Source organism: Corylus avellana, chromosome 7, assembly GCF_965113065.1.
Source record: "Corylus avellana chromosome 7, dhCorAvel1.hap1.2, whole genome shotgun sequence".
In the NCBI taxonomy this organism is placed as follows: domain Eukaryota; kingdom Viridiplantae; phylum Streptophyta; class Magnoliopsida; order Fagales; family Betulaceae; genus Corylus; species Corylus avellana.
The window spans coordinates 21,066,412-21,083,968 of NC_142496.1; the positions used below are offsets into that span (position 1 = coordinate 21,066,412).

Genomic DNA, 17,557 nt, shown 5'->3' on the forward strand with positions numbered 1-17,557 from the left:
GTTTACCCTTATTGGGTTGGCAAGTCGGCCAAAACCCGACCCACCAACCACTGCAACAGTGTCATCACGTGGAGGAGAACTAGAGCTCTTAGGAGGAAACAACATGAAAAGAGCGACTAAAAGAGTTAGGCCAATAAGTTGCAACTCTTATTGTCCGCCAATAAGAGCTATATATTGTACTTCTCGTAGGGAATTGGCATTCTTTTAGTTGCAAAGTTGGAAATGCCCCCTCTAAGAGAGGAGGCTCCTGCTGAGCAGTGGATTAAATACTATCCATTGGCTTCCTTCATGCTTAAAAGAAAACATTTTTAACGGTGGCTAATTTTGGGAAACATATGCGCTAACACCAAATATGTGATGTAAACTTCCATGACAAAAAAGGAAAAAGAAGGAAAAAAACAACCCTTTCATCCATGCAAGACAAAAACCATAAGAAAAATTCAACTTCAGAAGATAAATATAATCAATAGACAAATGGTTGCTTATGTCCCTGATTCATTATTTTAAAATATGGAAGAAGAAGAAGAATTGCGGAAACTTTCTGTATTTGCATTAATGACTGAGATTAAAAGAGTTCAGTATTTATACAATGAACTAATACACTGAAAATAGATTAACTAATCTGTAACTAATCTATTAACTGAATAACAAACTCAACGATCCAATCTTTCAGATCATCTTCATATTTTGCAAGTGATAAACACTTCTTAAATCCAGCTCATATTTTAACTGCCAACTTATAAACTGTAAAAAAAGCCCAAATAAGTGTCACTTAGTACTTTCTGTATGCCACCTCCTTCACTGCGTTGGCAAGATGTTCCTCATTCTGAATACTCTGAACCCAATTTGCATTAATGTGGACTCGCTCAATGCTCTGCTTCAGGGTTCTAGCAATTGACTGCTTAGAACGGCTTGCGAAAAACTCCTCTATTTCTTTGGCCTTCTCGAATGAAGCAAACTGGAGGAGAGGGAGAACCGAACAAGAAAAGAAAAACTGATGAGCATATCAATAACTAGTTCTATTTGACTTTGCATTCTGCATAACATTTGCAATTGAGATACAAAAGACAAAAATTGATACTTATGGAATTAACAACAGAAGAGAGAGGGAGGGAGGGAGAGACAAACCGGTGAGACAATTGCACTGATGAAGCGAGTCATTAGAAATCCAGCTCCCCAGGTTTTTGACATATACTCCCACTTATCCTGTATTATGATCATATTTAAAAGGGATAAAAAACCCGCATTAGATAAAAAAAAAATTGGTATTTTGTCCATCCCTCAGTGGTCTCTTCAAATCAACCCTGTAAGAGATTATAGGTATGCTGAACACAATAAGAGACTAAAAGGGGCTCATTGCCACAGAAAACCAAAATAAGTTTCCCTTTCCTTCATGTTATACACAGATTTCAGAAACAAAAAACTAAAAACAGAATTGCTATACACTAGCATCATGGAATTTTTGAACAACAATTGGGGCAACTTCAGTTGGTTTCCTTGATTGACGGCTCAATATTAAGTAAACTTGTACTTGTGTTTCAACTTGCAATTCTGATATAGATGTCGCCTGACTTTATATTTCCAATATAAAAAGTGAGATATTCTGAAATCTAAGCTCCTACAAGATATTGTCCTCAGTCCACCTTAAGCATGTACGTCCTCAGATTCGCTTGCTACTTTCACAAGACCAGATCTCATCTCTCACTGGAACTCACTTATTTGATTCCCATCAATCATATTGAATTTCACAACTACTGAATCCTTAAATCCCCAAAAACGTAGACAACTTAGGCATTTCTAGCAGTTCTTCTAAAAACTGGTCTTAGTATGGAAAAGGTCTAAGCTCAACAAATTACCTTTTTATTTATCAAACACATTGTTTCTTCTTTTGTGCGGGGAGGGGGAGAATGGGATTGTGAAGCTATTCTAATTTTTCCTAGCATACCATACAGAACATAAAAGCACACCGCCCCTCCATTCTAGTATCCCTATATTTTCCTTTTTATCAGCAACAAATGCATGAGATGCACCACAATGCCTGTTATTCTTCCAGGAAAAAAGGTGAGTACCCTGTCCCTTGTATTTACTTAAATCTAACATGCAAGACCTCAGACCAGTCTCTTTTTAAGTATCACACAAATATAGTGCATGTGCACGAATGTTGGTAATGCTTCACCCGCAATATGCTTTTTCCTTTTAACATTACTAATCAAGTATTACCTTCAGCCATGTCCAAGCTGTTTCACGTCCTTCAATACTAACAGCAAGTCCAAAAACAGCATCTTGGCTACGAACCTAGATAAAATGGGAAATAAAGTCCGCATCAGCATCCCGAGCTCCATCAGACCATAATTTATCAACTTGTATGAAAAACTTTTGATCCCAGAAATTATATAAAACTCAGTACCTCAGAAGACACCAAAAAGTTGAGAACTTCAAGAATTATGTTGGGATCTGAACAAGATGCTAATGAACCTACAAGCACCAAAAAAAAAAAAAAAAAAAAAAAAAAGGCATGATTCCAATATCCTAGAGAGATTTGGATGGTCTTGCATCATTTTAATTATATGTTATTACCTAGAATGCGAGTTTTCTCCTGGCTATCAGTCTCTCTGTAAACTCTCAACAGAGATTCATAATCCAATCTGTTTGAGGTGCTGACTCTCTGCATTACACCCTTGTATGCTGCCTGCAAGCCCAGTCCATAAACATCCATAGGAATTGTAAATGGAGAAATACGAGAAATTGACCAATGTCTCCTTCACCAACCTTTCTTATGTCAGGAGGGAGAAGTGATGTATTTCTGTCATCTAAGAAAGCATGAAAACGCCTACTTGCTTCATTTAGTGTCAGATCATCTCCAAACACAGCAAGGGCAGTCAAAATCTCTCCTCTCAACATTGCATCTAAATGACTCTCCCCTTGCTTAGGCTCCCAACCAAGCTTCCTGCAAAGAAATTCAAACATAAAAGAAAAATAAATAGAAGAATGAAATCAAAAGAAAGCAAATCTTGCTCAACGGAAGCTTTTTGAGTGCTTATTGTATGGGTCAGCGATACACACTGGGTTCCTATTCGCTTGTAAGGTATGATATAAATTGATGGTATGCAACCATCATCTCAAAGACTCTTTCCGCCCTAACTTTTCTGACATTCTAGAACCTTCCTCAGCTAGTTCTGTACAAATTGCATTAGTGACTTCAAAGGAGACTTTTATTGACTATAATCAACAGTATGTATGACAAACTTTCTCTTGACAATGTATCAGTAAAGTATCTTCAAATGTGAGAGATGAACATGCATATACAAATTGCCTGATGTGAGAAATATCTACATACTAGATCCTAGGCTAAAAATCTGACAGCTTATCCCAACAAAACTTGAAAAGGGAATTGAAACAATCTTTAGGTGAACATAATTGTGTGTTTTTTTATTTGGTCCGTTTTTCTCCGTTAAAGATGTCTTTATTCATGTGTAAGAAATAAAACATTTTTTTATAAGTAATTGAGATATCATTAAAAGCATAAGCCACCCTAGGTACACAGAGTATACAAGAGAAGCCACCTAACAAGTAAGAGGAAAAAAAGAAGAAAATCATGATAACTAATCACCAAAGAAAAAACAAAGGCAGCTGTCCAAATGTTTAAGAAATAAATCATAAAGAGAGCATTATTCCCAATCAAATGGAATATAATCGACTTCATATAGACCACTTAATGTCAAAAAAACAGTATACTAAGCAAACCCAATGGCTTATAAAACACAAACCATTGTTGGAGTTTCAATTACCGAATTATAAAATAACTTACTCTGCAGAATACTGAAAAAGGCTAATAAAAAATCGGTTAATGTCATCCAGTAACTCGGGGGCCGCATCAGCTACGATTCTTGCAACTTTATAACTTATCTGTGAATAGAGGCACCATAATTAGGACTAAGAGCATAACGGAAATAAACTTAGACAAAATATGGATGTGAACATTACACTAATCAAATTAGACAACACAGTATACTCAAGTTCCTCCCTGTAAACAACCATCAAGGTTAGCAATGATGTCAAAGGCTGCTGGCGTGCCATACAAAGGGCAAATGAGTCATCTAGAATGCCTGTTAAAGGAAGATATTGTTAAGTTCTCTTTTCTTCCATCAATGGGATAAAGCAGGTATGAGTCAAATATCCAAATTACCAAATCTGTCTGTTGCAGATAAGTATTTTCTCTCTATTGCACATCTGAGTCTACCTGCAAGGTCCTCGTCATATTTCACCCTATAGAAACCAGCCTGGTCAACATTGAGTTTCATCCAAGCAGATGCTGAACCGCTTCTATCACTAAGGAATTCCTTAATGTCAAGAGTTTCAGACATTGTTTGCAGTAAAAAATTCTTGCACACATCGTATGAGCCACAGCACAATGTTATTGGCACAATCCACTGCTCATCCTCAAGGGAACCACTTGATAGAAATTGAGACTGCCATTATCACATTTAATGTTAGAGCTCAGAGAGTTCTCAAAAATATTATTATTAACTGAAATATTACAAAATAAGACAGCTGACTTTGCATCCGAGTTCTGATATACGTTATCGATAAAATAGGTGAATGACATAAGACAAAAGAAACCTGCTCAAACACCAATTTCTGATCTTTGAATTTGACAGAGACAACTGGGTATCCCTTTTGCTTTGTCCATGAATTCATTCGCTTGTTCACAGGCTCACCAGATTCCTCCTCAAGGGCAGCCCATAAATCTTCTGTCTTCGCATTTGAGTAAGCATATTTTTTTATATATGAAGCAAGTGACCTCTGATTACATAAGCAAATCAGAAAAACAAAAAAATAAAAAGAGCAAAAACAGTAAACTAAAAGCAGGAAATAAAACTTATAAATGCAAGGAAAAAAAAGAAAGTAATTGACACAATTACAATAGAAATATTTCCCAAATGAGCAAGCCCTATTATGCTTCTAAATTTCTTTACCAGAATAACGACCAGATCTAAAAAACCATCTCTGCACTGCCCTTATATTTCCTTACCAAAGCATATGGAAGATAAAAGTACTATACTTCGTTAGTTTCATACACAGAATTGATCCCTTATTTGAAAGCATTGACATTATCTTACCTTTTTGTTTTCTTTTTGATATGTAACGAACATCGTCTTACCCTTCTGATATGGATATTCATAGTAATGATATCCAGAATCAACAACCATCACACTCAACTCCATTATGCTTTAAACCAATAAATCCATAAACCATCATTTGAACAATCAATCCCATAAATCACAGAAGATGATTGGTTGACACAGATGGAACTGAAAAATAACAAACCTAAACAGCATTTATTTGAATAATACTTGGCAGCCAGGAATGACACTGGCAGCTAATCTAGCTGAAGCTAAGTCACCAGATATCAACTAGATATAATTTCGAGTTATTTCTATATATATAGTAACACCTCTATTTCTTCTATTTTCTAAGTAGAATTTGACTACTTAATGGTTATCTCAACCTCCTTCATAAAATAAATTCTACAAACCCACATCACCATCCAACTATTTTCTGAACAAAATGTCTCTGATCTTTTCAGAACTCAAAATAAGAAGATTCCTATTGCCTACTCTTATATGTCTGGAAGACTTCATTTTTTTAAGGTTTCCTATGACATAAGTTTCATGTGAATTTGGTATGGAGAAAGAGAAACAAAAAGAGAAAAACAAAGTCTCTTCAATCATAAGAAATACTTTAACTTGTACAAGAAACACATACAAGTAACAAACCTAATGACCTACCTGAAAGGGTTCAGCACCAAGATAGCTTTGCAGCATCCGAATAACAGATGCACCTTTACTGTAACTTATTGCGTCAAAAATTTCATCAATCTCACCTGCATGATTTACCTCCACCTAAAAGAAATATGCTTAAATTCACCTATAGTCAAAAAAGTAATGATACTGATTCGGTGATTCCTTATGGCTGATTATACCCAGGAAAAGAAAATAGCCATGCAAATTACCTCAATGGGATGGGACTCTGCAAGGCCATCCAGTCTAAGACCGCCTGTAGATTCATCAACAAACTGAGTCCATATTTTCCATTCTGGGAACAAGCTATCAGTTGCTAAATAGCTAATCTGTACAAATATAATAACAGATACATAATCTCCAAGCACGTGGTCATTAGGTATGGTAATATAAAGAGACATGACCAATGCAATATACCCATGTTGCAAACCCCTCATTCAGCCACAAATGAGTCCACCATTCCATCGTTACAAGATTGCCAAACCACTGGTGTGCCAGTTCATGAGCTATGACAGTAGCAACCTTTTTAGCAGCCAAAAATAACAATTAAACATTCTGTGGGGTGTTATTGAAACAACAGCTCCATATTAAATTAGTCAAACTAAATTCTAACAAAGAGAGAAACATTCAAAATATGCACAATGCTCGAATAATTCTATTCATCACCCTATTATCCCCTTCCTACCCCATCCCCCAAAACTGATGTGGCATGATCCCCATGGCATTTGGGTATGGGGATTGGTATTCTGGTTGGGGTGACCATGTCACATCAGCTTTGAGGGGATTGGAGAGGGATAATGGGGTGAGTATAGCATTACCCACATTACCCTCTGCTTATTGGCAGCCGCAGAATGCTGATCGTCATAGAGCAAAGCTATTTCATGGTATGTAACTAAACCATAATTCTCCATGGCCCCAGAAAAATCAGGGATTGCAACCATATCCAATTTAGGTAGAGCGTAAGGCACGGAAAAGTATCTGTACATTTTATCATGGTTAGTTTGAATTCCAGATAATGCAGCATAAGTACAAAAATGGAACTAACCGATAACCAGTAATCACATTCCAGTGTCCAATTAAACATAGTCTTTAGCTAATGCTTTGACTAGTGCTCAACAATTTTGCAGTAATTGACAGGACAACTTACTCTTTGTAGAATTCAAGTGTTCCGAGAGCAACAGTCAATGCAAATTTCCCTTGATTTGCCTTACCAACCTGACAGTATACTCGAACTTTGACCCCTGTATACAGATGTAAGATTACACTATCAAGAACAAGGGCTGTACTGCCATAAGAAACAATGGGCACAGTGTTTGATTTTACCATCAGATGTACAATCTTCCACATAATCAAACAAACCAACAACCACTGCCACCAAATATGTAGACATTAATGGTGATTCCTGATATGAAACTGTCTTCAGATGCCCATCCACTTTTTCTTCAACAATTGGCATGTTGGAAAGAGCTACTAGTTCAGATGGCACATCCAATGTGATTTTGAATGTAGCCTGCATTGGGAAGAAGAGCCAAATTAGCTTTTGTTTGCATTCATTTGTAACACAATCAGGCATTTCTACTTTCAGTCCCAAAATTATTTAGCCACAACAATCGAAGCAAGCATTATGAAGTGGGATGGGAGTTAAGATTTGATTTCAGCATAAGATGCAAAGACCATCAAAAAAAAGAAAAAAAAGCATAAGATGCAAAGAAGTACAAGAGCTTAAATCAACACAGAGAGAGAGAGAGAGAGAGAGAGAGAGAGAGAGATTACAACATCTTGCAAGCAGGTTCATCCCAACACGGAAAGCATCGCCTAGCATCAGCCGGTTCAAACTGCGTAACTGCCATATTCTTCTTCTCACCATTATGCTCATATGTACTGAAAGAAAATAAAATAACTCAAATATATACACACATAATTAATAAAATTGTCATCATCACAACCGTATCCCAACACTACTTGTCACCACCAAATCCTTCCTTTTTAGCACACATTATTTTCTTACCAAATGCACTATAAAAGGTAGCATAGAAATGATTCCAGACTTCAATGGTTGTATTTATCAAAAAACTCTAATTAAATTCCGTTCTTATATCAGTCCCGCTTAAAGCTTCGGTGCTAATACTTCAACTCTGAGATTTTAAGTTCTTTCAAACAGAAGCTAACAAACAGAGGAAATAGATTATTGTATCAAGCTTAAAAAAACTCTATTCATTTAATCTTCTCATCAACAAATATAACACATTAAATTCTACCTTCTGTAGAACCCCTTCATTTTGTCGTTCAAAGTTCCTTCAAACCCGATATGGAGAACTCCGATCCCAATCGGAAGTGTCTCCGCGAACTCCAAAACCAAAATCTCGTCTGCTTCAACCAAATCAATTTTTGAAGGCTCCAACACCTGCCCAAAATATGATTCATTCATTAAGCATCAACGGCAGTACGGTTGGATGCCTCGGGGAAAAAAAAATCAAATCAAATCAAAACTCAGTCTCGCTTAAAAAGGTACCATAGGGGATACCTTAGAAAAGCCTCTGTTGGCGAACGAAACGGAGCCGGTAACGAGAGAGAGGTCGGCGGCATTGAGGACGATGAAGTTGGTATCGGCGACGATGTCGAGGTCAACGGCGACAGAGCCGGCGAACTTGCAGGCGGAGAGGTCCGGTTTGAGGCGTAAGTCGTAGCGTTTCGGGACGGCGAATTTTGGGAGGCGAGGTTGGCCTTTGAACTGCTCCATAGTCGCACTACTGTGTTTCTCTGGTTTTACTATAAGCAGGGTAGAAATAAGTGAGAGTGTTAGATTCTACTTCTACAGAGTTAACGAAACAAGGGAAACTAAGAGATTTTAACTACTTCTAAGAACAATTGAGAGCCAAAACGTCTGAATAATTCTCATTAGCAAGCCTTGGCCTTTTATACAAGTAAAACAACTAAAATGAGCCAAGATGTAGACAATTACTACTGGACCGTTACAACCAACTAACTAAGAAAAGCCCACGTCACTTAACCACATTTCAACCAACCCATCTAACAGAATCCAGCCCATCATGCGGCAAGGCATCCGCCTATTTAATAAACGGTTATAGGACTATATAAAATTGGGATAACAGTTATTTAACGGTCAATACAAAGACGAATGTGCCGTAAAAAGAGATTAAATGGGAAATGAGTAAAAAAAATGAGAGAGAGAGAGAGAGATTTTGGAGTAATGCTAGAGTCTTTCTATAGTACTCCTAGAATCATCTCAAATGTGATGTGATTTTTAAAATTACCGTTAATTTTGAGATGTAATTTATTGACTTTTGATCTATTTGTGATTTTAAAAGACATATCACATTTGAGATGACTCTAGAAAGACTATAGGAAGACTTATAACATTAGTCGATATTTTGTCTCCTACTTCTTCCACCAATGAAGCGTCGAGTGAATACAAAAATTGGATTACCTGTAAAATGCCACGCCTTTTGTAAAAACTCTCAAAGTTTAAAAACTCTCACTTTGATGTATAGATATTTTGCTTTTTGCCAATCACCCCCATCCGTTAAGATTTTATGTGAAATTAGCACATAACACGCGCTATGCGTGATTCTTCATTATAATTTAATTTCAAAACTTAAACGCTTACTTTTCATTATAAGTTAACTTATATATAAACTCTTTAGGTCAACGTGCTTTTATTAAAAACTCCTTAGGTGTTTTTTTTCGGAAATTGACTCCCTGGGTCAATCGAAACTACAATAAATTTTCTACTGTCAAAAATTTTTAACAGTCGAAACTCTCCGTTTTACCTCATTAAAATATTAAATTTTTATTAATTTAATTTAAAAAATTAAATCTTAAAAAAATTAAATTTACCGTCACCCCTGGCCATCCTCCTCCCCCTCCCTCCCCCCCAACCCTTATGGGGTGGCTCGTGGGCACCTATAACCACCCATGGGGTGGCCGCAAGCCACCCCATTGGGGGTTTGGGGTGGCCCGCAAGCAGTGGCGGAGAGAAGAGGGGGCGACCTGGGGGCGGTCGCCCTTGGTAAAAAAAAATTAAAAAAAATTTTTTTACGTAATTTTTTGGCATAAATTGTTTACTGCCCCAGGTAAAAAAAAAAAAAAAAAAAAAAAAAAAAAACCTCCTCCATCTGTTTCGGTTTCTTGGTTTCACATTAAAAAAAAGAAGTCAAGAAATTTAATGTTTATTTATCAATATTTGGTATTTTCTTGTCATAATCCAAGTACCCAACCGAGTAAGTTGAGAGTAAAGCTTATAATTAAAGCCATTAACGCCTTGATTTGTCTTTGTTATAATTTAAGCTTTTTAATTGAGATATATCTCTCATTTTCATCATTTTGTTTATCTTATTCTAAAACAATATTGCTATTTTTTTTTTTTGTTTGGTGTGTTTTTTATACTTTGGGATTTTGTCAAGCATCAATGAGTTTCAGAAGATTATTGCCAATCTTAGATTTGTTCTTTTTATTAATTCATTTTAGGCTAATAGCTATCGGAATATGCTAATAATTTTATTATAATATCATTAGAGTATGAGAAGTAAACAATTATTAAAACAATACTTCGTAACAAAATGGAAGATGAATTTCTTGAAGATAATTTACTTGTCTACATTGAAAGGGAAATTGCTGAAAGCTTCGATTCAGATTTGATACTTGATGATTTTGTTTTTCTAAGACCGCATAGAATGCAATTTTAGGCACTTTGTATTTTGTATTTTCCTTTACTTTTGTACTAGTGCCTACATGGTAACTAATATATCAATTTAGTATATAAATATGCTTTTTGTGATACATATATTGTGGTATAATTTTTTTTTGTTGTATTTATCATATTATAATAAAAATATAATATATAAAGAAAAAAAAATTTTATCATTATATTTTATTATTTTATTGACGCCCCTGGTAGAATTAAGTCCTGGATCCGCCACTGCCCGCAAGCCACCCCAAACCACCTAGGGGTGGCCGCAAGCTACCCTAGGGGTGTGGGCACACCACCCCTGGGGTGGCCGTAAGCCACCCCATAGGGGTTGGGGGCCCCTGGCCATCCTTTAATTTTTTTTTTTTAGATTTAACTTTTTTAATTAAATTAATAAAAAATTAATATTTTATTGAGGTAAAGCGGGGAGTTTTGAGTAGCACTAACGAGTGTTACAAATTTTTAACGGTAGGGAGTTTATTGTACTTTCGATTGACCTAGGGAGTCAATTTTTGAATAGGGAGTTTTTAATAAAAACGCGTTAACCTAAGGAGTTTATATATAATTTCCTTAAGTTAAAATAGGTGTGTGAAAATACATACTAAAGGTTATACACCAGTAAATTACTGAACATGTATTTTTTTTGTTTTGTTTTTTTTTTTTGAAATGTACCAAACATCTACTTAATGAAAAGTTAAAAAAAAGGACACTTGAATTCTGATGATCAAAATATAATATTGTTGATGTGATACCTATTATATTGTAATACAAATAAAACCCATAAAATTCTAATAATTTCAGAAAAATACAGAGTAAAATAAACAAAATCTTCTCTCTTCTTTTTAATACAAAATAAAACACACATTTCACTCAATATTTAATGCAATCAAATAAATTTCTTTCAACACTTCCAAAAAATGCTAGAATATTCGAGTAAATCACAAAACGAAAAAAATAAATAAATAAATAAATAAATAAATAAAATAAAATAAAATAAAATATTCAAATGAATTAAAACATAAAATCTTATTGGTGTGATACCTATTATATTTCAATATAATGAAACTTTTTAGAGAAACAAACATAAAAATAATTAATTTACATATGTTGGGGATAAAATCCATTATGGGTCCCACTATCTCTCAACAACCCTTAATTATCTCATAAGGTCTTACATTATCTCAAAAGGTCCTACATATCATTATTTCTCAATACATTGCTAGCTCCGGCTACATTTTCACCCCATATACGACTGCTAACTTAAGCATCAGAGGGTCTACGAGGCCTTCCCCGTAGACCCCTTTGACACACTTATTATTTTGAGAAACGCCTCGAAGGACGTGAAGATCACACCAAACAGAAATTGTTAGATCCAAAAAATGCTTCAACAACATAGATACACAAAGATAAATCCAAAAATGATATGATAAGCGTTCTACAAAAATGAAGAAGAAGCATTTTGGAAGGAAAATTCTTTTTGGTTACCTCTACAAAAATGAAGAAGAAGTATCTATGTATCTATTTATACATAGATACTCTAGCATATAACTCGTGCTATGCGTATGGTTCTTTATTATATTTGATTTTAAAACTTAAACGCAACTTCATTTTTTTGTTTTATTAATTATAGGCTAAAATAGTCATGTTAAAAAATCAATCATCACTCTTTCAATAAAAAGACATGCTAAAGGTTATATTTAAATATGAATAAAATTCACATAATTCTGAACATTTGAGAAAAAAAAAAAATTTATGAATACAAAATAAAACAAAATATTTCAATCAAGATTTAATGCAATCAAATAAATCATCTATCTTATTTCAATACAAATAAAACCTATATAATTCCGAATATTAAAAAAAAAAAGCAAAATAATATTGCTTTCAAAAGTAGAGAAAAAAAAAACTTAAAAATATGTTGGAAAATCCGAGTAAATTACACACAAAAAAAAAAAAAATTCATAAACATTCAAATGAATTAAAACATAAGACCTTTAATTTTAGTTTAATTTATATAAATTAGAATATGTTAAAACATTGTTGGTCTGGAAAAAAAAAAAAAAAGGTTAAGAAGAATAATTACCTCCAAGTTGAATGTTTAGACCAATAGATTATGTTTTAGTTAATGTTGGAGAGTGGAGAAAGAGAAAGATAGAGATGGAGAGAAAAAAGATGGGAGATATTAATGTTGGAGAGTGGAAGGATATATAAATCCATAAACATTCAAATGAATTAAAACATAAGACCTTTAATTTTAGTTTAATTTATATAAATTAGAATATGTTAAAACATTGTTGGTCTGGAAAAAAAAAAAAAGGTTAAGAAGAATAATTACCTCCAAGTTGAATTTTTAGACCAATAGATTATGTTTTAGTTAATGTTGGAGAGTGGAGAAAGAGAAAGATAGAGATGGAGAGAAAAAAGAGAGGAGATATTAATGTTGGAGAGTGGAAGGATATATATATATATATATATATATATATATATATATATATATATATATATATTGAAATTAAGAGAGAGAGACGTGGAGAGAGAGGGAAAAAAAAGGAGAGAGAGAGAGATATGAACCGGTTTAAGAGAGAGAGATGTGGAATGAGAGTGAATGACTTGGAGAGAAAAGAGAGAGAGAGAGAGAGAGAGAGAGAGAGAGAGACGTTGAGAGAGAGGAAAAAAAGAGAGATAGAGAGATAACAAAAATATGAACCGTTCAATTTTTAACTATTTATTTTTTAAAATAATGAGTTAAAAAATCGGTTTAGTCTTTAAAAAAAATTGGTTCACGCCACATGTCTCGATTTGAAGGCACTTCAAAAGGCCCGTAGACCCCTTTGACGCTCTTATTATTTTATAGGAGCCCGAGGATCGCTGGTTAGAGACGGCTCGACAAAAAATGCTTCAACAACATAGATACACAAAGATAAATCCAAAAATGATATGATAAGCGTTCTACGAAAATGAAGAAGAAGCATTTTGGAAGGAAAATTCTTTTTGGTTACCTCTACAAAAATGAAGAAGTATCTATGTATCTATTTATACATAGATACCCTAGCATATAACTCGCACTATGCACATGGTTCTTTATTATATTTGATTTTAAAACTTAAATGCAACTTCATTTTTTTAAATTATTATTAATTACAGGCTAAAATAGTCATGTTAAAAAATCAATCATCACTCTTTCAATAAAAAGACATGCTAAAGGTTATATTTAAATACAAATAAAATTCACATAATTCTGAACATTTGAGAAAAAAAAAATTTATGAATACAAAATAAAACAAAATCTTTCAATCAAGATTTAATGCAATCAAATAAATCATTTATCTTATTTCAATACAAATAAAACCTATATAATTCCAAATATTTAAAAAAAATAAGCAAAATAATATTGCTTTCAAAAGTAGAGAAAAAAAAAAAAAAAAACTTAAAAATATGCTGGAAAATCCGAGTAAATTACAGAAAAAAAAAAAAAAAATCCATAACATTCAAATGAATTAAAACATAAGACCTTTAATTTTAGTTTAATTTATATAAGTTAGAATATGTTAAAACATTGTTGGTCTGAACAAAAAAAAAAAAAAGGTTAAGAAGAATAATTACCTCCAAGTTGAATTTTTAGGCCAATAGATTATGTTTTAGTTAATGTTGGAGAGTGGAGAAAGAGAAAGATAGAGATGGAGAGAAAAAATAGGGGAGATATTAATGTTGGAGAGTAGAGGGATATATATATATTGAAATTAAGAGAGAGAGAGACGTGGAGAGAGAGGAAAAAAAGGAAAAAAAGGAGAGAGAGATATGAACCGGTTCAAGAGAGAGAGATGTGGAATGAGAGTGAATGACTTGGAGAAAAAAGAGAGAGAGAGAGAGAGAGAGAGACGTTGAGAGAGAGGAAAAAAAGAGAGATAGAGAGAGAACAAAAATATGAATCATTCAATTTTTAACTGTTCACTTTTTAAAATAATGAGTTAAAGAATCAGTTTAGTCTTTAAAAAAAATTGGTCTTTCAATCAAGATTTAATGCAATCAAATAAATCATCTATCTTATTTCAATGCAAATAAAACCTATATAATTTCAAATATTAAAAAAAAAAAAAAGCAAAATAATATTGCTTTCAAAAGTAGAGAAAAAAAAAACATGAAAATATGCTTGAAAATCCGAGTAAATTACACACAAAAAAAAAAAATTCTATAGACATTCAAATGAATTAAAACATAAGACCTTTAATTTTAGTTTAATTTATATAAATTAGAATATGTTAAAACATTGTTGGTCTGAAAAAAAAAAAAAAAAAGAAAAAAAAAAAGAAAAAAAAAAAAGGTTAAGAAGAATAATTACCTCCAATTTGAATTTTTAGGCCAATAGATTATGTTTTTGTTAATGTTGGAGAGTGGAGAAAGAGAAAGATAGAGATGGAGAGAAAAAAGAGGAGAGATATTAATGTTGGAGAGTGGATGGAGAGATTTTTTATTTTTTTTTTGAAATTAAGAGAGAGAGAGATGTTGAATGAGAGTGAAAATCTTGGAGAGAAAAAAGAGAGAGACGTGGAGAGAGAGGAAGAAAAAGGGGAGAGAGAGAGATATGAACCGGTTTAAGAGAGAGATGTGGAATGAGAGTAAATGACTTGGAGAGAAGAGAGAGAGAGAGAGAGAGAGAGAGACGTTGAGAGAGGAAAAAAAGAGAGATAGAGAGATAACAAAAATATGAACCGTTCAATTTTTAACTATTTTCTTTTTAAAATAATGAGTTAAAAAATCGGTTTAGTCTTTAAAAAAAATTGGTTCACGCCACATGTCGCGATTCGAAGGCACTTTAAAAGAAGGCTTCGACTATTATATATGATATATGATATGATTTGATTTATATTATTTGTTTCCTTATTTGATTTGGACAATGATAATATTTAATTTATTAAATAATTTATATATGAAAAATTCTTGAAATATAATTAAATGTCATTAATTATGCTAACGAGCTTGAGACCCGTGCAATGCACGGATTGTTTTTAAAAATGACAGGAAGGAAACAAAAAAATAATAATTAGTGGATGCATAAATGACAGGAAGAAAAAAAAAAAGTTTCAAGTAGGAAGTAGGAAAAAAGAAAAAGAAAAAAAAAGGCGTTCTATAAAGCTTTAATATGAAAAATATAACAAACTCATATTAAAAAGAGACGGTGAAACAACAACAACAATAATAATAATAATAATATTTATTATTATTATTATTATAATGGGAAAAAAATATCAAAAGAGTGTAAAAGATTAAAGAGATGATAGTTTTGTGTTTTTAGATCCCAAATTCTTATATTTATCGAATCAATAGGTAATGAAAAAAAAAAAAAAAACAAAAAGTTTGAAACAAAAAGTTAGTTGTCAAAAGAAAACGAAAAATAGGTGAAATGATACACAAATTCAACTACCTCTTGGAGGAGAATCCAATTGGTGATGTTGGTGGGAGTTTTAGAGATAAAGAGAAACATTGGGAACATAAGAACACAAAACCTTTAAGTTTATTAGAGAAAAGAAAGCAACAATAACAAATAACAATGAAGCGGAAGGTTCTGTAGCAATCATTTACAAATATAAACCATGTATGTGTTGCTCTAAAGACCAAAAACATTTAACAACAAATTTCTATATTCAATTCAAATAGAACATATAATATTATGTTAAGCAAAAAGTGAAATATTAGCATAATATATTGTTAACATCATATTTCAACTAAATACATGTCTTTCAAATTATAAAAATATATCTACGCGTATCGCAATTGAGTTCTCAATGAAGCAAAAGAAATCACATGTATTCAATATTTTAAAACATTAATTCAAGAGACTATAAAAATAACGTTGTAATCCCAAAAAAAACAAAGAACAAATAGTAAAAATCACTTTAGATAATGATAAGTAATTACCTATATTCAATATTTACAAACATGATTAACAAGGATTATAGCTATAGTTTTAGTGACATTAATTGTTTTGAAATAGTCTGTATAACTTTTTTTTTAGGTAAATGAGGGTTTTTTTTTTTTTTTTTTTTTTTTTAAGACTTAAAATAAAAATAATAGTAGTAACTACCTTTGAAGACATTGTGTTCAAATTCCAAATAACATATGTACAATTTTGTGACTTTTGCATTAATTCCCGTTGTTAAACATCGTCCTACAAAATTTTCATTATTTTTTCCAAGGCATGGCAAAAAGAAAGAAAAAATGAACACAGGAAAAGCCCTAAAATATGTGATTGACATTAAAGTAGGAGTGCATTTTCTGAATTTGCTTAACTACATGATACTATGTGTAATTCTTTTAACTAAAGAGTATGATCAAAGAATGCGATCAAAGAATGCAATAGTAAATAGTATAATTACATAACCAAGAAAATCTATTAAAAAGAATACTACACTCACAACAATATGAAATGAATGCTTGAAAAAGAAAAAAAAAAAAAGAAGAAGAAAAACGAAACTAAATAAAAATTTTCATTGAAACATTTGCATAGTGATTATAGAACATTATTAAGGATGGTTACTATAACAATATAATTAATGGAGCAAATTAATTGGCTTCCAAGTTTTGAGGAGCCCAACACGTATATGATCGGATGATCCTAAAAGGGATACACGAATCAAGTGGACTGTGGATAACCAAATCCTTAAGGCTGGATGGACATTCAGCCTTTGAGAGACAGAGAAGGAAGCAAATAGAAATTAGATTACCAACAATAAAGGAGCAAGCAGTTCATCCACTACGCTTGGATCTACGGACTAGATTCCTTCTTAGATTTACCGTCCCATCTTTAGTGTAATCATCAAGACTCAAGAGCTTTTTCTTTCGTAGCCATGCTTTTGGTTGCAGTCACCAATCTTACTTGCGGTAGAAGGTGGTGAGTTATATGGAGACTAATAAATAGTGGGGATGAGGAGAGGAATAGAGAGACGATGGATTCTTATTCGGTATTTGGGGTGTTTGAAGAATGTGGGTAGAAAACTTGAAGGTTTGTGATCACATTGTTTAATTGGACGGTTATTTGATGTTTCCAATG

General features: G+C 32.8%; 1 protein-coding gene across 1 annotated transcript; it reads right to left on the reverse strand.

Annotated features, from left to right (window-relative positions):
* Positions 1-528: 528 nt before the first annotated feature.
* On the reverse strand, positions 529-8,670 carry LOC132183782 (aminopeptidase M1). The gene is made up of 19 exons (XM_088518080.1): positions 8,326-8,670; positions 8,060-8,205; positions 7,582-7,682; positions 7,125-7,313; positions 6,949-7,042; positions 6,629-6,779; positions 6,219-6,323; positions 6,014-6,130; positions 5,790-5,903; positions 4,621-4,803; positions 4,187-4,469; positions 3,985-4,106; positions 3,809-3,906; positions 2,770-2,947; positions 2,578-2,689; positions 2,408-2,475; positions 2,221-2,295; positions 1,129-1,206; positions 529-958 (listed from the first exon to the last, which is right to left on the reverse strand). The coding sequence occupies exons 1-19, from the start codon at positions 8,539-8,541 to the stop codon at positions 773-775; spliced, it is 2,616 nt and encodes an 871-aa protein (XP_088374206.1). The 5' UTR covers positions 8,542-8,670; the 3' UTR covers positions 529-772.
* Positions 8,671-17,557: the final 8,887 nt, after the last annotated feature.

What these genes read in the sequence shown, in the direction of transcription:
- LOC132183782 (XM_088518080.1), bottom strand. Translation starts at nt 8,541, where the DNA reads ATGGAGCAGTTCAAAGGCCAACCTCGCCTCCCAAAATTCGCCGTCCCG. An exon ending in ATGAAGGGGTTCTACAGAAG is followed by an intron (nt 7,683 to 8,059) that starts GTAGAATTTAAT and finishes ATTTTCTTTCAG; the next exon opens with TACATATGAGCATAATGGTG. An exon ending in ACTTTTTGGTGTCTTCTGAG is followed by an intron (nt 2,296 to 2,407) that starts GTACTGAGTTTT and finishes CATTTTATCTAG; the next exon opens with GTTCGTAGCCAAGATGCTGT.